The 25,340-nt window shown below is 35.3% G+C and overlaps 1 protein-coding gene across 1 annotated transcript in view; it reads right to left on the bottom strand.

The window, feature by feature from the left end:
* Positions 1–2,299: 2,299 nt before the first annotated feature.
* The window catches only part of LOC126878579 (acetylcholine receptor subunit alpha-type acr-16-like), a 126,577-nt gene continuing 103,536 nt past the window's right edge, over positions 2,300–25,340 (bottom strand). Inside the window, exon 4 of the mRNA XM_050641377.1 lies at positions 2,300–3,572. Coding sequence (XP_050497334.1) covers positions 3,269–3,572 — 304 coding nt within the window. The 3' untranslated portion in view covers positions 2,300–3,268. The remainder of the gene's footprint in view (positions 3,573–25,340) is intronic.

The following is a 25,340-nucleotide window of genomic DNA, read 5'->3' on the forward strand; positions in this document are numbered from 1 at the left end:
TGATTTGAACACAAATACAGTTTTTGATGTCAAATAACTACAATTCGACAGGGTGTGAAAGTTGCTACGAAATTAATAAGAAAACGTAATTATTTTTTAACTACCCTATATAACATTACAAACCTCATACTTTTAGAAAGAAGACATGGAAGAGAATCCAGAAATGTAAAAATATACAGTGTGTTTTAAAAAACGAAGTTATAAGCAACTTCCGGTATAACTTGAAGTAGGAAATATATAAAAATATTTTCATTAAATAGATCACTCTTCAAAACCTCTTTATTCCAATTTTCATGATTCTGTTGTCTTTAGTTCTCGAGATATTTCTAATAGGAAGGTTATCTGCCTCACCCTGTATGTTAAGTCAAGCTGAAAATGTACCTATACTGTTACGTTGTTCTTAGATCTAAAGTAACGTTTAATAAATAGCAATATGCTAGTGGGTAACTGCGAGACTTGCACGACTCTTGCTGCAAGACCAAGACCGGGAGTGCCATACCAAGACCAAGAACAAGACCAGGTGTATTGGTGCAAGACCAAGACTTTTTAAGTCTTGTCTTGGTCTTGCATTTGGGCAACACTAATGGTAAGACACTATGGGAGAGAGCTAAAAGTGCAAATATACGACGGAGATGCAATGTGCAGAAAATTAATAAACTGGTATGAAACAGAAGAGTAGAATGGAATGACCACATTAGCCGAATTTCAACGAATAGAATAATAAAGACAGTGGGAGACGGTTCCGCAATAGAAAGATGATCAGTGGGAAGACCACGAAAACGATGGAATGACAACTTACTAGAGGCATATTGAAACAACAGACAGAATCATGTCTACACAAAAAGTAGAAGAGACAGAAAAGGACCATCTGTTAAGACCTACAAAGAACCTCATTAGTAGTTTTATTGGCAAGTTGGTAAAGGTCGCCATCAAAAAAGCTTTTGAGTGGACAATATTTTGTCTTTTGTTTGGTCTTATCAACGTCTCCTAAGTGAAATCGTGTTAGATAGACCTGAGATTAGCAAATCGTTGTCAAAATATCGAGAAAATCATTGCATATATATATTTTGAGATCGAAAAGGATCAAGTTAGTCGATTTTATGGGCAAAGAGATCATAATCCACAGATATTTTCAGCGGATAATACTTTTAAAATGATGAAAGACCACGAAGATTATAAGAAATGGCTACAATTTTAAAGAAAAATAACAAGAGAAGTCTTTTAGGTTTTATTGTTGATAGTATATTGATACTAATATATCAAAAGGAAAATGCAAAAAAATTCTTAATTTAAAATGTTTATCTCTTCTATTTTAATATATTTACAGAATATGTGCCACCCTGTAAAAATAATAAAACTTATAAACTTAAGAAAATTGCTATTGGAGCCACCATAAAATGAAATACTTTAATATGCATAGAATCAGATAGGACCAAAATCAATGCAAGACGTGAGTCCATATCTTGGGGCTGGATAATGGTTAAGGGGAATTCCAACATGCATTTTAGGGGTCGATTTTCGGCTCTTTCACATATATTAGGCAGTTCAATATCCTCAATAAATTGAGAACAGCTATTGTAACAGTGGCGTCCGGATTGTACAGGGTTTATGTAATTTATCTCTTTATATTAGATTTTATATTAATAAAAATTGTGTGAAAATGAACTTCTTCTTCTTAACGTGCCTTATCAAGTCCCCTTGACGTTGGCGATTAACATGGCGAAATGACTCTGTCTCGAGCTATTCTAAATAGTTGTTCTACTTTCTGTCCACTCCCTGATATTCTTCAACCAAGAGGCCTGCTTTCTACCAATTATTCTGCGTCCTTCGATTTTACTTATCATAACAAGTTGAAGAATATTATACCGGTCTCCCCTTACTACGTGTCCAAAATATACCATCTTTCTATATTTGATGTTATCAAGCAGCTCGCGGGAAGCATTTGCTCTTTTAAGGACTGCCACATTTGTCAGCATAGCCGTCCATGGTATTTTCAGTGGACGTGTGTGCAGCCACATTTCAACGGCCTCCAAACGATTAATGGTGGATATTTTTAATGTCCATGCTTCGACACCATACAAGAAGACTGACCAAATGTAACATTTAATCATGCGCTTTCGAAGTTAAAGTTGCAAGTTATTATTACAGAAGAATTACCTCATTTTTAAAAATGTCGTGGGCTATCTCGATTCTACATTTTATCTCTTTATCTGGATCTAGTTGTTCAGTAATATGGCAAACGAAGATATTTAAAACTGGGTACTCTTTGAATTATATGACCGTCAACATATAACCGTGAATCTTGATGGGCCAAACGCCTAAATACCATATATTTTGTTTTTGAACAGTTTATGTTTAGGCGAAACTCTCTTCCCGTTGTATCAATGGCATTTAAAAGGTATTGTAATCCATTCATATCATTACTTAAAATAATTGTATCGTCTGCATATCTGATTGTATTTATCAGAATTCCATTAACTTTCACACCCCATTCCAAATTATGCAGCGCTTCCTTAAATATTCTAAAATGAATATAAATTTAATAACAGTGGAGACAGTATACAACCCTGTCTGACACCTCTTTGTATCTTACATATTTCTGTTGATTTTCTATTTATGCAAGCTGTCGCTGTTTGACGCCAGTATAATTTTTCTATGATTCGTAAATCTTGACTATCAATTCCTTTATCCTTTAATATTTTAATTAATTTATGAAGATGGTGGTCTAACTCTGAATCAAACAAAAACAAAAATTGCCTTTCCTCCTTGTTCATCTTTACTAAGATTTTTGAGTACTTGCAACTGTCTTTCGGCTCTTTTTCTAGACGAAAAGAGAGTAGATACGTGACCGTTGTCCTTTCTGCTTTCTTTTATATTCGTCGTTTCCGTGCTTATAAATTGCAACCAGAAAGCAGTTTCCTTTGACGAAAAGTCTTAGATTTAAAATATTGTTTATTATTTAATTTCAATTATTGTATTACAGTAAACTTTGCAGTTGACGCTTTTCGTCTGCCTCGTTTTCAAATATAAATGAGTTGTATGGGACTATATAAAAAAGGTTGTAGTATTTTATTAACATTTAATTATAATAATTAGAGCTTTTAGAGCATTTGTTGAGCTTTAACAGTATAATAAAGTATTTTAGGCGACCAACCCTAGAATTATTGACCGGTATGAGTCACCAGAAAATCGGGGCATACCTATTCATCTAATAATAATAATATAGTAGTAATAGTAAGGTTGGGATTTGCAACGGGACGGGGGTTGGCTACGATACAATGATATGGGGTGCCGAGAAGAGCACCGCTAACGTGGCGATGATAGTGAACAGAGTGAATATAATAAGGCACAATCTGTCAACCACCATTGCCGCGAATTTCCAGTCTTTTGTGATGTTTGCTGCTTCGTCTTCTTTTCGCAACTGATCGGTTATGAAGCGGATCTCCTTCAGGATCATGGCTAGCTCGTAGTCGGCACTGATACAGGAGTGATTCGCTACGATGGTTTCATGAAGACGCGGCCCGCCACCAACACTTGCCCCGTTTGTTCCATTTCCACCTTCCTCGTTTTGTCTATACGATAAAGAACAATCATTACTAATAACATTACTTATAAATACTTATAAATCCAAAAATATAATAGGTACCAAAATACTTTATTTACATATTAAACATATCGCAATAAATATTTGTTTTCAATAGAAAAACCAGTGGGCACGCATTGTATATAATGCGTGTATTGTTTCATAACATTTAAGTATCCTTTATGTCAACCTTGCATAATCAGCAGTTTGTATAAGGTGATTCAGTGAAACGGTACGATTTGACAACGCTGCTGACGGCAAAATAGAGGAGCCGCGGGCTTGCGACGTAAACGTTGTGAATCTAGAAAGTCGAAAGTTTAGTTATCATGGGGACGTGGTCGGGTCAATAACGCGCATTTACTGTGAAAGGGAGCGTTTAAGTATTACGTAACGCGATTTTTGACCCCCCTCTTCCCTACGTAACGCACTCTGATGGGCGTTTAATTGGCGTTTAACTATTGCGTAACGCAATTTTTGAAGATTTTTGACCCCCCGCCCCCACCTGCGTTAAGTAATACTTGAACGGCCCCAAAGCTGATTACAAAAAATAATAAAAGTTTTGTGCATGTACAACGAGCGTTTCGTTTACACTACCATTTACCGCCCCGTGCTGCATTTCCTTCTAACATGGCTATTAAGACTTGGGTTAGGAACTTTGAAAGTAGTGGTTTAACATCACAAAAAAGCGGTGGCAGTGTCAGAGCTGCTCGCACACCACAGACTATTGAAGCGGTGCGAAATCCATTACACGCGAGTCCTCGAAGATCCCTGCGACGGCTCGCCTTTAATGAATGTCGCACCGCTTCAATATTCTGTGATGTTCTGTAGTTCTAACACTGCCACCTCTTTTTTGTGATGTTGAACCACGACTTTCAAAGTTCCTAACCCAAGCCATGTTAGACGGAACTGAAGCGCGGGGCGGCAAATGATAGTGTAAACGACACGCTCTTTGTACACGTACAAAACTGTTACCATTTTTGTAATAAACTTTCACAGCAAATGCGCGTCATTCACCCGACCACGTCTCCATGATAACTAAACTTCCCACTCTCTAGATTAATAACGTTTACGTCGTAAGCCTGCGGCTCCTCTATTTTATCGTCAGCAGCATTGCCAAACCGTACCGTTTCATTGAATCACCTTGTATAAACACACTTGACTCAGTTACATGGTAAAGTGGCATACAAAATTGATGATATAAAAAGTAAAACATAGGAGACACGGGACACTTAATAATAGTAATCCCAGTTACGCATAGTTAACGGTATCTCCATGTGGAACCAAGTAAGTCGCGGTACATCTTTAATTAAGTACTATAATAGACTATGTGCACTATTAGTGCAGAATGCCTACCCTAGTTAAGTTCGACTCACTGTTCCGCTATATTATGGCGATCGTGCCAGGATAATTCGGTTATAGTATGTGGGTAATACATCACGAATTTTATAAGTCATTATCTCACGAAGGAAAAGTAATGACCATTCAAGGAAGAACTGAAGCAGGATCTGGACACTTTTGAAGGCTTCATGCAGTCTAATGATGAATAACCTATTTTGTTATATGTTAGAATCCTTCATATAAGTAATAATATAATTAAAGGTAGGTGATTTTTAGTTTCATTGAGAAATATCCCCTACAGCTGTCCTGATGATGTCCATTAAAAACGAATTCGAAACATTGGAAATTATAAACAAGCCAAATCTTCATTATTCAAACCCTCAATATTGTTGAGAAAACATTTTATAATCTTTGGTAGCAGTAAAGTAAAAGTGTCACTTAAAATATTCTGATATTATCTATTACTATAAAGAAGAAAGTCGAATACCTCCAAATCGGTTGAATAGTATATAAAAGCGTACGAAAAAAACATAATATCATCAGTTTTATAAACAAATATGTGTGTAAAATGTATAACAAACAAACTAACTTCATGTCAAATACAAAAACATACGAAAAAACATAATAACAGCTGTTGTATATAAAACATAATAACAAATATAAGCTGTAAAAAACATAATAACAAATATGTCGCTCATCTGGAAGAAGTGTCACAACCCGTGCCGCGCCAGCAAGCGTTAGCGCCTGTGTGCAAAACATTTAATAGCGCCCCAAAATACGCAAAATCGTCTCGTTAAATTAATTAATGAGAAAATGAACAATTATTTATTCTAACCAGACAAAAATAACTAAAAACCCTCATATACATATATGCAACAGAAAAATAAAATATGTTAAAAGAATTAAGTAAAAATAAATCTTTTGCGTAACATAAATAACTAAAGATATAAGTAAACTTGAAAATAAATGTTGAATGGGTTGCATATGCGAGTTCATTTTGAATGAAGTAAAAGACAGACGTACACGCAATCATTTATTGTTAACTCCCGACGACCGGTTTCGCTATCTATAATATGCAGATGCGTTGACCTGAAGATGCTCTGCATATTATAGAGAGCGAAACCGGTCGTCGAGAGTTAACAATAAATTATTGCGAGTACGTCTGTCTTTTACTTCATTGACAATAAATATCTATTTCAGAAAAAAATCACATTCAGAGTTGAAGGTGAACACACCGAATACGTGAACATTATGAGTAGAGTGAGGCAAGGCTGTATTTTATACACTCTAATTTTCAATCCCTACTCTGAAAGAATATTTATCGAAGCTTTGTACGAAACTGAAAAAGCAATTCTACTAAACGGGTACATGCTTAATAACAGCGGGTATGCAGATGACACCATAATATTTGCGGACAACCTAAAAGACCTACAAGTTCTTATGAACAAAATAACATATTACAGTCGATAATATGTACTCAATATAAACGTAATGAAGACAAAGTTTATGATCATTAGCAAGAAAACGATAACATAAGGGCAACTCTAAATCAACCAAGCCCCTGTAGAAAGAGTGACGCATACAACTACCTCGGCACCATAATAAATGAAGAATGGACTAACAACAAAGAAATAAGAGCGCGCATTGGAAAAGCTAAATCCATCTTCAACCGCATGGGGGCCTTCTTCAAGAGTCACGACCTCTCTTCTTGGTATAAAAATAAGAATGCTGCGATGATACGTCTTCTCTGTCCTGTTTTATGGTGTTGAACCGTGGACCTTGAACGAAGATATGTACAGAAAATTGGAAGCTTTGAGATGTGGCTGTACCGTATAATTCTTAAAATCCCGTGGACTGACCGGGTCACAAATGAGAAGGTCCTTAGAAAAATGAAGAAGAACCGAGAGGTACTGACCACCATCAAATCTCGAAGTTAGAATACTTTGTACGCATTATGCGAAATGAATTCATATATGCCCCACTACAAGCCATCGTGCAAGGAAAAATATTTGGAAAGCGAGGTCCAGCAAGAAAAAAACATCCTGGTTAAAATAACTCAGAACCTGGTTCAACACAACATCTTATGTGCAGCTTTTCCGCTCTGTATAGCGCTAAGATAAAGATTGCCATGATGATCGCCAACATTCGTCACGGATAGGCATATCAAGAAGAAGAAACAGTTAATTCTTTTAAAAATATATATTTTAAAATTTTACAAACATCATTATTTAATTCTTTTAACAAAGGCTGAAGCTGTATAATCCATATAATTCGTCTCAAACGTCTAAAATAAATCGTGTCCCTCTAGATATTACATAGATGATCATTAAATCTCAGTTTTTTCCAACCAAATTAATGATTGCTCCAGAACACAATGAAAGAAATTAACTTTATATGACATTTTATGATACAAAATAGGTTCGTCTTTATGTTCCTAATCGAACTGTCAGCTTTTTCCGAAGCCGTAACTTTGTGACTGGTTGATAACTGGGCTCCACATCCAGTTTCTCTGCAGCTTCATTTGCTGTAGTAATAACATCATTAAATTTTATATCTGTCCGAAACTAGCAACAATTTGTTTTGTCTGTTGTAAAACATTTAAGGCCAGCTGCATATTTATTATTTTTGATTGAAACATTTTGCTAACGAAGTTAACTTTCATCAGAACTTATACTATATGTATGTACTCGTAGACTAAGCAACTGAGTTTTTATTTCAATTACGATCTTTATCCTAATGCGTTATATTACATAAAGCATAATAAATTTCTGACAAATGTTTGTATATACTGGCTTTAAAGCATTAATTCTACTGGACCAGCGTGTATTAGATAAATGCTTTAAATTCAGACTTGCAAAGTGTTATTTTATGATATCCCAATGTTTGGTAGAAGCTGAAAAAGAAAGGGTAAGTGTTATTTTGATCAGCCTAAAATTTTTGTTAAAACTCTAGTGGCGCCCCTTAATTGCTGGCACCTGTGTGCGACGCACACAATGCACACGTGGATGGCGCGGCCCTGGCCACAACTCAAGAAACAACTTTTTCAAGAGAGACAATAGATTTTTTAGATCTTAATTTAACTGTAAGTTTTAAACTGTAACAGATTAAATTTATAAATTAAAAACGAAGAACATGGATAAGTGAATGCTTCTAATTGTGTAAGAAGCAAAACTAAACCAGAAAAAAACTATGATATGATCAACATTTTGAGTAATGTCATTTTTCTTTTAAAATAGTGGTCACTTTTTCAAAATTAACGAAAAATACCTAGGACACTACTGGAAATACAACGGTTTTCGTGATAAATAACGATACGTTCATCGTTCATGTCGAACAGAGAGTATAACCTCAAAAGTGTCATTATTCCGGAATAAAAATATTCATTTTACCGTCAAATAATGGCTGAAGATGGGGAAGGAATGCGAAGTCATAAAAAGCATACAAACGAGAAAACTACCCGTGTTGAGCTGCCCACCCCCCACTTGCAAAAATTAAAAAATAAATAGCCCGAATCTATGAGCTATTTATGAGCTCTCATATTCCGCAAATTAAAAATATTGAGCTCGTTTCACTGAGCAGGAATTTGATATTTTAGTGAGTCAGCCCCCAACTACTTAAAAATAGGAATATAGTTTTGAGCTCATCCCCTTCACCCCAGACAACCCCTTAATTGATTTAACTTAAGAGAAAAATACTGAGAAAACTTAAAATATATCGTATTGCGGATATAATTCCTATAGCTTATATACTCTAAGAATAAACTATTAAATCACGTGCATTTCGATTATTAAGCTACAACCCCTTCGCAAGAAAACTACCCTATCTTCCCGGCTTAAGAGAGGGTTCTACTTAAAATGCATTAAATTAATTATTTGGCGACTACATATCATTTAATAATTTATTACGCGCACTTAGATTAGTAAATTGCAATTTATTTTGTATAGTGCAGTCACTGAAGATAAAAATCAACGATTACCTTCAATTTCGGTGAACCTTCATCGATTTTCACGAAAATTGGTCAGTGGTTAGAGGATACCTCAAGAAACAAAGCGACATGGTGCCACCTTGCGCCTTTACCCTGAGGGTGGATACCGTCCCTTCTCGGGGGTGAAAATTATTTTATAAAAAATAACTGCACAAATCATTAAAAGGACAAATTATAAGCAACATTTGTTATATAAAGTTATTAAAATAAGTCAATACTATTTAAGTTATTAAAGATCAAAGATTTTAATTATTCGTGGAAAAATGCACGTTTTGAAGCGGTTTTTCGTATATCACTGAAAAACTGTAAGTTTTTACAAAAAAGTTAATAGCAGTTTAATTCGTATAGCTTATATTCTAAGAATAAACTCTTAAATCACGCGCATTTCGACTATTGAGCTGCAACCCCTTCGCAAGAAAACCATCCCATATTCCCGGCTTAAAAGAGAGTTGTACTTAAAATAATTTAAATTAATTATTTGGCGACTACATATCGTTTAATAGTTTATGAGCTCGCAAAATATATGCAATTATTTAATTGCAATTTTCTTTCTATAGTGCAGTCACTGAAGGTAAAAATCAACTATGACCTTCGATTTCGGTAAATCTCCATTCATTTTCACAAAAATTGGTGAGCGAATAGAGGATACCTCAAGAAACAAAATTAACAATGACAACTTGCTGTTTTAGCCTGGGATATATGTCGCCCCTTCTCGGGGGTTAAAATTACTTTATTAAAAATAACCCCACAAATCGAGAGAAGGACAAATTCTAAGCAAAATTTGTTATATAATGTTATTAAAATAAATCAATACTTTTTGAGTTATTAAAGATCAAATATTTTAATTTTTGTGAAAGAAAATGCATGCTTTAAAGCGATTTTTCTAAAATAACTCAAAAACTGTAAGTTTTTACAAAAAAGTTTTCATCGCTAAAATTGAAGCTAATAAAAAATATAATAAATTGCTTACTTAAAAATAATGTTAATTTAAAATAAGTTTTAGGTAATTAAATGTATATTTTTTCTGCGACTATTCAAATCTAAGGATTCAAGCTTAAATAACGGGAAAGAGATGCATTTTATGTAACACTCACTAAATACTTGTCAAAGTTCTGAGAAATACCTATCAAATGAGCTCCAGAAAAAGTTGGTAGCATCAAAATTTATACTAATTTTTCCAAAAAAAAAAGAATTTTTTTTAATAACTCTGTTAATTTTTATGATATCAGGCACATCCAACTATTTGAAAGTTAATTTCAAGAGCTACAAAACTGTATTACATTTAATCTTTCAAATAGTTTATTTTTTTAAGATAATAGTAAAGGGCTCCTGTTACATTATTCTCGTAGTAAAATTTAGGCTTAAACGTTTCTACCTTCGTTATTTTGATTCATATAGAAATCAAAAGACAAGTAAAATCTTTGATAATAAAAAAACTCAAATTTCGTTATCTATCATTTTTTACGTGTATCGAGTATTGTTGGAGTTATTATCAAAAGCAAATAATTTACGAAAATTTGAAAAATTTTGATTTTTTTAAATCATATTTAAAATAATAACTCCCACAATGCTTTACTTTACTTTAAGTACAACTCTCTCTTAAGCCGGGAATATGGGATGGTTTTCTTGTGAAGGGTTTGTAGCTCAATAGTCGAAATTCGCGTGATTTAAGAGTTTATTCTTAGAATTTAAGCTATACGAATTAAACTACTATTAACTTTTTTGTAAAAACTTACAGTTTTTCAGTGATATACGAAAAACCGCTTCAAAACATGCATTTTTTCACGAATAATTAAAATTTTTGATCTTTAATAACTTAAAAAGTATTGACTTATTTTAATAACTTTATATAACAAATGTTGCTTATAATTTGTCCTTTTAATGATTTGTGCAGTTATTTTTTATAAAATAATTTTCACCCCCGAGAAGGGGCGGTATCCACCCTCAGGGTAAAGGCGAAAGGTGGCACCATGTGACCTTTGTTTCTTGAGGTATCCTCTAACCACTGACCAATTTTCGTGAAAATCGATGAAGGTTCACCGAAATTGAAGGTAATCGTTGATTTTTACCTTGAGTGACTGCACTGTACAAAATAAATTGCAATTTACTGATCTAAATGCGCGTAATTTGTGAGCTCATAAATTATTAAATGATATGTTGTCGCCAAATAATTAATTTAATGCATTTTAAGTACAACTCTCTCTTAAGCCGGGAAGATGGGGTAGTTTTCTTGCGAAGGGGTTGTAGCTCAATAATCGAAATGCACGTGATTTAATAGTTTATTCTTAGAGTATATAAGCTATAGGAATTATAACCGCAATACGATATATTTTAAGTTTTCTCAGCATTTTTCTCTTAAGTTAAATCAATTAAAGGGTTGTTTGGGGGTGAAGTGGATGAGCTCAAAAATCTAAACTATATCATTTCAAGAGCTCATAAATAGCTCGTAATTCTGTCACAAAAATCGATTCAATATTCCTATTTTTAAGTAGTGTGGGGGGGAGGGCTGACTCAGCCCCCTCCACTAAAATATTAAATTCCTGCTCAGTGGAACGAGCTCAAAATTTTTAATTTGCGGAATATGAGAGCTCATAAATAGCTCATACATCAGGGCTATTTGTTTTTAAATTTTTGCAAGTGGGGGGGGGCAGCTCAACACGGGTGAGAAAACTGGAATATCTAGGCCATATAATGAGAGGGGAAAAGTACTCCCTGCTAAGGCTCATAATCCAAGGAAAAATCTCAGGAAAAAGGAATTTCCTGGCTGGAAGAAAGAGGATTTCCTGGTTGCGAAATTTAAGGGGTACGGGTGCAGTTCAATACAATTGTTCAAAGCTGCAGCCAACAGAGTTAAGAATGCTGTGGTGGTAGCCAACCTCCTATAAGAGACGGTACTGCAAGAAGAAAGAAGAATAGTGACAGTACCGCAATCCCACGAAGTTCGAAGTAAACATCTATGTATGTGACACTTTTTCTGGTAGAAATATAGAATTTTTGTAGTCAATTTAACAAGATAACTAGATTTATACATTTTTTTGAGTTATGTCACTTTTCTTCCGTACGAGCGATGTGTAAAATTTATTAAATACAAGCTAAACTTTTATATCGCATACAAAAATATCCGAAAAAAACATAATATCAGCAGTTTTGTAAAAAAATAATGTAGAATCTCGTATATTGAAAATTAGACCCCTTGGCCTATAACCCACTCAATTGTGAGTAAGCGTTTTTTTCTCTATTTTTATCTATCGAAAATGGACTCAAATTTCCAAACAATCCATTATTTCAATAATGGATTGAACTCAAAAAACAATACCGTTATAACGGTAAAAATGGATTTCTATCTATTTAATAACTACACATTTATAAATGATATTTTTGATATGAAAAATGGTGAAATAAACGAAGTTCCAATTAGTTGGAACAAGTTACAATAAAAAGTTACAATATAATTACAATATTGTAACTTTAAAATAGTTAAAAGTTACAATATTGCTAACTGAATTATCGGTTATGAAATAATTATATATTTCAAATAAATTAATAGCGTACATCATAATATACAGAGCGTTTACTTTTTAATTAGATATACCATATTGAAGGAAGCGCTAAAATCGGCAACATTGCTAATTATTCCATTATAGCATCGATGCGTAATCGTCCATCGGCAGATTCAAACAAATACTTTCAAGCTTTGAAATTACTAATTAAATGGAGTAGGTAACGTAATACGATTTTTAAATTACCGGTAAAAGTCAAATAAAGCGGCTTCTCAAATTACTTTAAACATTTATTACCTTATTTTTCTCGTTGTTCTTATGCCCTATAAGAGCGTCGGCCTTTGGTATAACCTATCCATCTTTTACCCATTTCTTCCACGCCTTCCGGTCTCCTGCCATTTCCTTCATCTGGTGCACTGTTTTGCCTCTCTTGGTCCCGATTTCCTCGATCTGCTCCATCCACCCCTTTCTAGGTCTGCCCCTTCTTATTTTCCCCTGTCTTTTGACATCTGTCACCTTCTTTATTAGTCTGTTCTCGTTCATCCTAGTTATATGTCCAAATCAATTCAGTTTTCTTTTTCAATTTTTTTCTCTATTGGTTCCTGATTTAGCACGTTTCTGATGTTTTCGTTCCTTTCCCTGCCCATCTTCGTCTTCCCAGCTATTTTTCTCAGCTGCTTCATTTCTGCTGAATTTATGGCACATTCATGTCTTTTATTTGTGACCCATGTCTCGCTTGCATATAGAAAAGTTGGCACTGTGATTGTATTATATACATGTATTTTTGTTTCCTGGCTGATTTTTCGTTTTCCCAGTATCATATTATTAATCGCATAATATATTTTCGTAGCTTTCTTTGTCCTATTTGCAATTTCTAGGTCTAGCTTTCCGTCATTCGATATTATTGTGCCCAGGTACTCGTAGGCTGTCACCCTGTCCAATTCTTGTCCTTTACAGAACACTCGTGTTTCGCCTTCAATCTCCTGCTCCTGCTGACCTATTTTCATCGTCTTGCATTTGCTGATGTTTATTTCGAATTTCATTTTATCTATTTCCTCAGTCCATGCATCAGTTTGTCGCTGCATCTTTCTCGGGTTGTCTGCTAAGAGAACGACGCGCGACGTCGTCCTCATACAGTCATCATCATTCTCTTTGCCTTATCCCTATGCGGGGTCGGCTTCCCTAATTGCATTTCTCCACCCACTTCTGTCTTGGGTCATATCAATGTTAATCCCCTTTACCAACATGTCCTGCCTTATCGCCTCCCCCCAGGTCTTCTTTGGTCTTCCTCTCCTACTCCTTCCAGGAATCTGCACTTCAGCTATTCTTCGTATTGGGTGATTAACGTCTCGACGTTGAACATGACCAAACCATCTTAACCTATGCTCTCTCATTTTGGCATCAATTGGTGCCACACCTAGACTTCCTCTAATATACTCATTTCTAATTTTATCCTTCTTTGTCACTCCACTCATCCATCTAAGCATTCTCATTTCCGCCACATGCATTCGTTGTTCCTCTTTCTTTTTCACTGCCCAACATTCAGTTCCGTACATCATAGCCGGTCTTATGGCTGTTTTATAGAATTTTCCCTTCAGCTTCATTGGAATTTTTCTGTCACACAACACACCACTCGCTTCTTTCCACTTCATCCATCCAGCCCTAATTCTACTGCATGCATCTCCATCTATTTCTCCATTACTCTGTAATACCGATCCTAGGTACTTAAAACTATTGCTTTTCACAATCATTTCACCATCCAAAGATACCATTTTATTTGTAGTAGCTCCATCTTTAAATGAACATTCCAAATACTCTGTTTTTGTCCTACTAACTTTTAAACCTTTTTCCTCCAGAGCATGTCTCCACTGTTCCAGTTTTTGTTCTAAGTCTCTTTCACTATTTCCTACTAACACGACATCATCAGCATACATTAAGCACCATGGAATGTTACCCTGTAGTTTCGCTGTTATCTGGTCCAAAACTAATGAGAATAAATACGGACTAAGCACCGAGCCTTGGTGCAATCCTACTTTCACATGAAATTTATCAGTCTCTCCCACACCTGTCCTAACACTAGTCGTAACTCCCTCATACATATCCCTCACAATCTTTACATATTCACCAGGGACTCCTTTCGTATTGAGTGCCCACCACAGAATCTCTCGAGGAACTCTATCATATGCTTTCTCAAGATCAATGAATACCATATGAGCGCTTGTTTCTTTCCATCAACTGCCTTATAATGAAAATTGCATCTGTTGTTGATCTACCCTGCATAAAGCCAAATTGATTCTCGGATATTTCGGTCTCTTCACGTATCCGTCTGTCAATTACTCTTTCCCATATTTTCATGGTGTGGCTAAGCAGTTTTATAGCCCTGTAGTTTGTACATTGTTGTATATCTCCCTTGTTTTTGTAAACAGGTACCAGTATACTGCTTCTCCATTCGTCTGGCATTTGTCCGACTTCCATAATTCTATTAAATAGACCTGCTAGCCATCTTGTTCCTGTCTCTCCCAATGCTCTCCATACTTCCCCAGGAATATCATCTGGTCCTACCGCTTTTCCTTTCTTTATTTTTTGAAGCGCTTGAGCCACTTCCTCGTTGGTTATTTTGGTGACCATTGCTGCTACTGTCTCCGTTGACTCTACAGGCTGTCTGTCAAATTCTTCATTTAATAAGCTGTCAAAGTACTTTCTCCATCTCTTTTTGACTTCCCTTTCGTGAACTAGTATTTTATTATTTTCATCTCGGATACATCTAATCTGATTAAAATCTTTTGCTTTCTTTGCTCTCTGTTTGGCTATTTTATATATCTTCGTTTCGCCTTCCCTGGTATCAAGTTGATCGTATAGGTTTGAATACGCTTCTGCTTTGGCTTTTGCTACTGCTACTTTCGCTTCCTTTTTCGCCACCATATAGTTTTGAAGATCTGTGTCGGATCTGGTTTCTTGCCACTTTTTATATAATTTTCTCTTCTCTTTTATTTTTCCTTGTACTTCGTTTGACCACCACCAAGTCTCTTTATCCTCGAACTTTTTTCCTGACGTTTTCCCAAGTATTTCAATAGCAGTCTCTCTAATACTACTGGCCATTTTTCTCCAAATTGTATTAGGGCTTCCTTTCATGTTCCAACATATTTTTTCTACTATTCTTCTCCTGAATAGACCTTCTTTCTCATCTTTCAGCAGCCACCACTTGATTTTTTGTGGTCCTCTCCGATATTTTTGTTTAGTTTCGCTTTTTACTTCGATGTCCAGAACAAGCAGCTTATGTTGTTGGCTTACTGTCTCACTCACTATTACCTTGCAGTCCTTGCATTCACGTATGTCTTCTTTCCTTATCATGAAGTAGTCTATTTGGGATTGATGTTGTCCACTTTTGTAGGTAATAAGTTGAGTTTCTCTCTTTTTAAAGAATGTGTTAACAATCACCATATCCAATGCTGTTGCTAATTCAAGCATGTCATCTCCAGCTTCATTTCTAGTTCCAAAGCCTAATCCCCCATGTATTGTTTCATATCCTGTCTTGGTTTGGCCCACATGTGCATTGAAATCACCTCCTATTATAACCTTCTCTTCTGCTGGAATATCACTCAGTACGTCTCCTAATTGATCATAGAAAGCTCTTCTTTCATTCTCACCCAGACCTGTTTGGGGAGCATACACACACACAACATTCAATACCTCTTTATCAATTACAAATTTCACTGAAATCATTCTATCACTCGTTCTTACAACTTCTACTACGTTATCTTTCATTTCACTATCAGCAATTATACCAACTCCATTTCTAGTGTTACTACTCCCTACATACCACAATTTGTATCCTGCACCTAGTTCTTTCGCCCTTTGTCCTTTCCACCTAGTTTCTTGAATACAAGCAATTTGGACTCTTCTTCGTTTGAGCGCATCCACTAACTCCAGACTCTTACCTGTAAGACTACCAAGATTCCAAGACCCTATCCTGATTTTTCTAACCTGTAATGGTGTTCCCCCTGAGATAGTCCTCACCCGGAGATCCGAACGGAGGCTCATTTTACTTCCGGAACATTTTACCTCAGGAGATGCCATCATTTCAGTATAAGTTTTTATTGCGTTTGGAGAAGGTCTTTTCATTATTATGGCCTGAAAAGATTTTTGGATGTTTGATGCCTGAATGCCTTTTCTATCAGCACCATACCCTGCCCTGCACGTTTAGCCAATACACCACCAATGCAACCAAAGTGCAGTATTACCCCACACCCGCCTGCATTTTTCTGTATAGGCCAGGATCCCTACTGTAAGGACTGCCCTATAAGCCAATGTATTGTTGCCCGTATCCCGCCGCTAGGAGGCACGTACTTTGGTTATTTCGGGATACTGCATTTGGTTATTGTATGTCGTCCTCATACAGTAATCCTATTATTGTTTTTAAGTGGTTTGTTCTTCGTTTCACATTTTTAAATAATTTATCCATAATTATGACGAATAGGAGTGGGCTTAGGCTATCTCCCTGTTTTATCCCCTTGTTCATCCTAAATTCTAGTGATCTACTACCTCCTCTTTGGACTTTTCCCCCTACACTTTTGCTGTATGTACTTTTAATTATCTCTAATAGTTTTCTCGTTATTCCCAGCTCCTCCATAGTATTCCAAAATACTTTCCGGTCTACTGAGTCGAACGCTGCTTTAAGGTCAATGAAGGTCAACATTTATTACCAAACATTTAAAATTGTATTTTAACTGTCAAAGATGTTCAAAATTTATCTACTCGTTCCGATAGTAACAGTATGTTATTAATCACTTTATTAGTTTTTCTCTTTTCTCAATTATTCGTTTTTATTGCATAGTATGTAAATTATTGTAATCACTGAATACATAGTTAAAAAAATCCTATCAATTTAATTAATAAATAATGTAAGCAATTAATAAGTAAGGATTTTTAAAAGATGTTTAAAAAACTAAAGAAATAGTCACCTCTATTTTGAAGATGAAATTGATATTCTATGACTATGCCTATTAATGTTTATAAATACATGTTTTCTTCTTCTTCTTCTTCTTCTTCTTCTTCTTCTTCTTTTGGATAGACATGACTCTGTCTGTTTCTTCAAGGTACCTCTAGTAAGTTGTCGTTCCATCGTTCGTTTTCGTGGCCTTCCCACTGATCGTCTTCCTACTGATGAACCGTCTCTCTCCGTCCTTACTACTCTATTCGTTGGCATTCGGTTTATGTGGTCATTCCATTCTATTCTTCTGGTTCTTACCCAGTTATTGATATTGTTCACCTTGCATCTTCGTCGTATATCTGTACTTCTAGCTCTGTCTCATAGAGTCTTACCATTGAGTTTTCGGAGGGTTTTCATCTCCGCTGTTGCGAGCAATATTTTTGTCCTCTCTGTGTCGGGTCGTGTTTCTGCCGCGTGTGTCATTATTGGTCTGATGACTGTTTTGTAAATTCTGCCTTTCATTTCTTTTCCGATATTTTTATTTCTCCATATTGTGTCATTCAGGCAACCTGCGGTTCTGTTTGCTCTATTCACTTGATCTTCCATTTTTGTTTCGAGCCTTCTGTAGCTAGATAGTGTGATGCCTAGGTATTTAAACTCCATCACTTGTTCTATTAACTGACCTTCCAGCTCCAATTTACATCTTATTGTATTTGCTGTTATAACCATGCATTTTGTCTTTTTTGGGGAAAGTAACATGTTAAATTTTCTGGCGGTTATGGTAAATTGGTGCAGCATACGTTGTAAATCATCTTCACTTTGAGAGATTAGTATTGCATCGTCTGCATAGCAGATTATTTTAAGTTGTTTTTCTCCCATTTGGTATCCTTTTATAGTTCTTACTTTTTTATTATTTAATCCATGATCAGGTTGAACAATAATGGACTCATGGAATCCCCTTGTCTTATTCCATTGCCACCTTCAATTGGGTCAGTTAGTTCATCTTCAACTTTTACTTTTATTGTGTTTTTCTGGTAGATGTTTTCGATCGTTTTAATTATTCCTAGAGGTACCTCTCTTGAGTATAACAAATGGATAACCTACTTTAATTTGACACTGTCAAATGCTTTCTTAAGGTCCACAAAACATAAATGTGCCGCTTTGTTTTATTCTAACGATTTCTCTTGAACTTGCCTCATTATAAATATAGCGTCAGTGCATGATCTTCCCGACCTAAAACCTTGTTGTTCTTCTGCTAATATACTAATTTCATTCAGTTTGTTTGTTATCACTTTGGTTGTTAATTTTAATGTTGTGTTTAATAAGTTAATTACTCTGTAATTCTCCGGATCCAATTTGTCTCCTTTTTTGAAGAGAGGTATTAGGATGCTTGATCTCCATTCTTGTGGTATTCTGTTTTGTTCTATTATTTTTGAAGTTATACTTCTTTAGGCGCGATTGGGAGTGAATTTTTATTATCCTGCGCTCATGCGCACACAGACAGTATGGCGTTAGTTGCTAAATCTTTCAAGTTATGTATAAATATATCAGTGCAAAAAAAGGTGTGAAAGGAGTATACATATTAGTGTTTTTAGTAAATATATATTATAACTTTTGTGTCTTTGGATTTGTCTTCCACGGGAGTAAGATAACTATTATTAAAACATTTATATTTATTATACTTCACTTCGTCGGTTTGTTACCGTGAATTGTCATTATGTCCGAGACTATACAAACAGGTGCGTCGTATCGTTATTGGTATAGCATTCGGCTACAGATCGAGAGGTCGTGGTTTCAAATCCGGATCATTCCTATTCTTTTTTTATTTTTGGAAAGTTGTAAGCATTAAAATTAGTTTAATATTTAATTAAAATAAAAATAAACTGTTTAAATATTGTTTATAGAAGTATAACTTCTTACGTGCGTACAAAGTACACACTTATTCTTTTTTTTTTGTATTAGTTTTAATAGTTGTTTAGTCAAATCTTGTCCTCCCTATTTTAGGAGTTCGTCACGCTCTTCATTCGACAGGTCATAACTAGTAGAATACTATTGTTGAGTACCCTTTACTTTAGATTTACTGGTATCTTTTTGTTTTTCAACACAACACTGAGTCTTCCTACTTCTGCCCAGGTCATTCGGATCCTTGTAGTTTCTGTTGTCCTAGTTTGATCTCGTGACCTAAGTATATAATACTCTTTGACACCTTCAATCTCACTTTCATCCAAGTAGATAGTGATATTTTGATTTGTCATCACTTTTGTTTTACTTAAATTCACTTTTAAACCAATTTTTACAGATTCTTGTTTAAGCTCCTTTAGTATATTATATTAGTTCCTCTTTATTATGTGTGCATTTTACCAAGGGGTTGAAAAAGCACCCCCACAGAGACACTTATTTAATGAGATTTTAACTGCCTCCAAAGTAATAGTTAGACCTCCAGCTGTAATCACCTCTTTTGTTATTCCGTCGTCTGCAGGAGATTTTTAATTTTTATCTGCTTTAAGGTATTTAGCAACTAATGCAGAAAAAAAGAGAAATGAGAAGCGACAAGGAAACTAAAGCTAACGAACTTCAAAAATTAAATAAAGAAATATCCAAAGCTATTGGACAAGACACACGAAAATACAACCAAGGACAAATCGAACATACCATTGAGAACAATGGAATGTAAAAGTATGAAAGTATTGAGAAGAAGACTAAGAACGGGGACAAGGCAGATAATAAAGATTAAAGATAGAAATGGTCATCTTACAACCAACAGAGAGGAAACCCTTAAAATAGTTGAAGACTTCTACAAATTGCTGTACACAAGCCAACACCAAGTAAATAGCAAAGAAGATCAAGTACCAGAAATATTAACAAGGAAAAAGGGCATTGTCAACCAAGGATCAGAACTGCTACCGGAAATCACAATAGACGAAATAAAACTAGTCCTAAGAAAAGCTAAGAATAACAAATCTCCAGGCGAGGATTGTGTAGTTACTGATGCAATCAAAATCGGAGGCACTTGTCTTCTTAAGAAAATAAAAAACCTTTTTAACATGTGTCTTTGAGATAGTAATATACCCTACAAATGGCACAATCCTGAAGTAATTCTATTGTACAAAAAAGGAGATCCCAATGAATTAGAAAATTACATACCTATAAGCCTTCTTAGTCACTTATACAAACTCCTTACAAGAATAGTAACGAATCGTCTTGAGAAAAAACTTGATTTCTACCAGCCAATGGAGCAAGCGGGATTTCGTACCGGATTTGGAACAAATGATCACCTACAGAGCATTAAAAAGGTAATAGAAAAGACTATCAAATACAATCGACCACTCGTTTTGGATTTTGTAGATTTCCATAAAGCCTTTGACACGGTAGAATTTGACAAAATTCTGGAAGCACTACAAGCATTCCGCATTGACTACCGATACACAAGGTTAATTTACAATACATACAAGAACGCAACTATGTCGGTGAAACTACATAAAAACACGGACCATATCACAATTGGCAGAGGAGTTCGACAGGGCGATACCTTATCGCCCTAAACTGTTTACCGTAGTACTAGAATATGCTTGTAAAAAACTTAACTGGGAAGAGTGAGGCCTGAATATTGACGGTAGAAGATTAACAAATTTGAAATTCGCAGACGACATAGTTTGGTTCTCTGACAACCTTAAGGAGATATGTACAATGCTACATGAACTTCAGTTAGTGTGTGCCAGTGTAAGTCTTAAAATAAACATCTCCAAAACAAAATTCATGACAAACCTAGTACCTAGCGAAAATATCAATATTGGAGACAACGAAGTAGAGCTAGTAAAAATACAAATACGTTGGACACGAAATAAAGATCATAAGAGACAACCAAACAGGCGAACTACTAAGAAGAATAAACCTAGCATGGGTAGCCTATGTAAAACTCAAAGACATCTTTAAAAGCTTATATACCAATTCCTTTAAAACGTAAAACATTTGACCAATGTGTGTTGCCTGTGATGACTTATGGTGCCGAAACTTTGACATTGACAGCTATAACTTCTAAAATGCTGCAAATAGCCCAGAGGAAAATGGAAAAGTCAATGCTGAGTATATCGCTTCGTGACAGAGTTAGAAATGAAGACTTAAGACGAAGAACAGGAGTTACCGATGTAATTTCCCGAATTGCCACCCTGAAATGAAACTGGGCCGGACACGTCGACCGAATCAGTGATGGGAGATGAACGAAGAGATTACTTGAGTGGAGACCGAGATTAGACAAAAGAAGTAGAGGAAGACCACCTACTCGTTGGGCTGACGATCTCAAGAATATGTCTAGAAATTGGATGCAAAGTGCTCAAAATAGAGCACAATGGACAAAATGAGGGAGGCCTATGTCCAGCAGTGGACGCAAAGGGCTGGATGATGATGAGGAAGGTATTTAGAGCTTCTTAATAATTTCTGGTAGTGTTTCAGCTCCTACATTTAGATACTTTTCTTCGTTCCATATCGTGGTTTTTGGGATTTACTATACGCTGGACGAGAATAATTCGGTATAGTTATCTTCAACAATATTCATATTCTTCTAGTCTACTTCTTTTAAAATATTTTTAATTGAACTTATTTTTTTCTAATGTTCTTTAATATTTTCCATTTTTTTTAAAGCCTATTAAAGTTTATTAGCTGATATACATCATCTTTACCAAATGCATTTTTTTTATTTTTGTAAAAAGTAAAATCATGACATAAATGGCTATTTTCTAATACTTCAATAAAGCTATAAGTCAATATGTTGCTTGTAGAAAATTTCCACCAATATTGTAGAACTAAGCACTTCTAGCCTTGCGTTCACTAGCCCGTCCACGTCCATATCCATTGCCCTAGTCGTCAAACATTTTCTGGCCTTTTTGTCAGCTCTCGTTCGGATTTTTCACTCGTATCTTATATTACTTCCGTAGCTGGAATCTAGGTAAATATATAGAGCAGCTTGGGTTTCTACTTTTAAATTTTTCGACAAGAAATCGACTCCATCACTACGTTCAATACCAATAAATACACGAACAAAAAGAAAAAACAATTTTAATTCTAGAAGTTTATAAAATAGGATTTCTTTGTCAGAGTGCGACAATATTGACTAGAAGTATGAAAGGTTTGTTAATATACACCACTCTCCAAAATTAACGCACCACCTTAAATGTACCATAAGTTTTTTTAACTTCCTTTATTTATTTCATGGGATATAGGGAAATAGGGGATGATGAAGAAGATCCAGATTTAGAAATTAGAACCACAAAAACATGTAAAGAATATAAATATCTCGGATCTATAATATCTAAAGAAGGCACTACCAAAAGAGATATCGAAAACAGAACGCAGCAGGACAAAAAAGCGGTAAATATTTTAAGATCTCTACTATGGTCTAAAGATATGCACCTTGGCAGAGCCTATTATGACTTATGGGGCAGAAGTTTGGCAGATCACGAAAAAAGATAGAAAAAGGATAGAAGTAGTAGAAATGGATTATCTAAGGAGAGCGTGTGGTATATCCAAAAAAGATCACATCAGGAATGAAGATATTAGAAGGAGGACAAATACTGTATATTCCAGTGTAGATAGAATTGAAACGAGGCAACTGGTGTGGTATGATCCCGTGAAACGAATGAATGAAGATAGATGGCCAAAGAAAGCTTTAAATTACATACCACAACAAAGAAGAAGAAGGGGAAGACCTTCAGTTGCCTGGAATAAAAATGTATGGCACATCATAAGAGATAGAGTCATCAAAGAAGACGAATGGATGGACAGAAAAAGATGGCGGTCGAAATGCGGGAAGCGGCAGAGGCTGTAGAAACCTCGCTTATAGATAGCTTATATTTATTGCAATTTATTATCAGTATAACAATAAGCAATATGTTTGACGCAGATAGCAAAAACTAATAGAGTGGGAGCTACACCCAGTGGTGAGCACTGTTTACCTATATTTAGTTTACATTACCAAATTTCTGACTTTTATACAAATGAGTAATTTCTCTCTATTTCCAAGCGGTGGAGAGATCTAGATGATCCAATCCTTTTAGTCTTTTAAGTAATGGTGGGGTCAGGAGATCATTTCCTAGTGGATTTGGTATTCACTAGAATCTACATAACAAGTATAATTCCCCCAGAACGGCTATTGTCCACTTTTGTTACACTACCAAAGACTGCACACGCACCAAGATGTTCACAATACAGAATTTTATCTTGAATAAGTCACACAATCACAATTTTTCTGAAAATAATAAACAAAAAAATTTATAAAACACTGGAAGAGGATCCAGATGAAACACGAGACGGATTCAGCAAAGGACTGGGAAAGATACAAACAGTTTTCTTAAAGATGTATAAAAATTAATCGGGATCTGTATGTCTGTTTCATGATTTTCAGACGGCATTCGATAGAGTAACACATCCAAAACTTGTTGAAAAAATGAGCAGTAAAAATAGTGTCAGCTCTAGTAGAAGCAGACTATCTACCAATATGAAGAAGAAGAAGAAGAAACTTAAATTTAAATATATTTAAATGAAGTAAAAGACAGACGTACTCTCAATCATTTATTGTAACTTCCGACGACCGGTTTCGCTCTCTACAGTATACAGAGCATCTTCAGGTCAACGGTTACAAATCACCAAATGCTACAAATAAAAACCTGAGTTAGAACAATGTCTCGTTATAAAAAAGATCCATAAGATCAAAGCAATATTGAACAACATACATAAAAGGTTATTAAGACAGCAGATAAATGCATATGCACGTACACATAACGGCAGCAACAAACGCCCTCATGTCCACAAGCACATGAAAATGTATGCAGCCTGTAATTATGCAATGATAACGTGTTGTACCTACATTCCGCTACAAGGGGCTCCTTTTTGAGTATTCAATAACATGATTTATTGCTCAAATTATGATAATGCGATATGGTGGAATAAACGGAAAATGTTGTAAAGGTTAACAAGTGTATGGAAAAGTTCTTGAGGGTGGTGAGATAAGTGGCAAGAGACAGCCGACAAATCTATGTTTGTTATTTTATAACGGTATAACCATATATATGACATTCACTTTTGGTTTACTTCACAAACAAAATAACAAACATAGATTTGTTGGCTATCCCTCGTCACTTATCTCACCACCCTCAAGAACTTTTCCATACACTTGTTAACCTTTACAACATTTTCCGTTTATTCCACCATATCCCATTAGCATAATTTGGGCAATAAATCATGTTATTGAATACTCAAGAAGGAGCCCCTTGTAGAGGAATGTAAGTACAACACGTTATCATTGCATAATTACAGACTGCATACATTTGCATGTGCTTGTGGACATGAGGGCGTTTGTTGCTGCTGTTATGTGTACGTGCATATGCATTTGTCTGCTGTCTTAATAACCTTTTATGTATGTTGTTCTATATTGGCTTGATATTATGGATCTTTTTAGCATCTTTTATAACCTGACATTGTTCTAAGTCTGGTTTTTATTTGTAGCATTTAGTGACTTGTAACCGTTGACCTGAAGATGCTCTGCATAGTGTAGAGAGCGAAACCGGACGTCGGAAGTTACAATAAATGATTGAGAGTACGTCTGTCTTTTACTTTATTCAAAATGAGCTCTCATATGCAACCCATTCAACATTTAAATACGTTTCTGATTTTTCCACAATTTTTTGAGATTGAGAAAATTACGGAATGACAACTTCCAATATTTTTATAAATGTTATATATTCCACCATTTTTTTAGCTGAATGTGCTTTTAGCGAAATGCCTTAAGGGGTTCATCGGTGGTACTAATGCCCTTCCCGTTAACACCACTCCCGCTCTTCCCGTTTTGGCTGCACAACACAAAACCACAACTTCATTCAATTCATCTCTTCTCCCCTTCCTATTTCCCGCTCTCGATCGCAGTCGCGATCCTGGTTATTCCTGTTACACCTAAAGCATTATCTGCTCCCGGCCAGAGGCGGAGGTAAAGGGTTTTAGGATTATGTCAAAAAA

The sequence above is a fragment of the Diabrotica virgifera genome, chromosome 10 (genome assembly GCF_917563875.1).
Source record: "Diabrotica virgifera virgifera chromosome 10, PGI_DIABVI_V3a".
Classification (NCBI taxonomy): Eukaryota; Metazoa; Arthropoda; class Insecta; order Coleoptera; family Chrysomelidae; genus Diabrotica; species Diabrotica virgifera.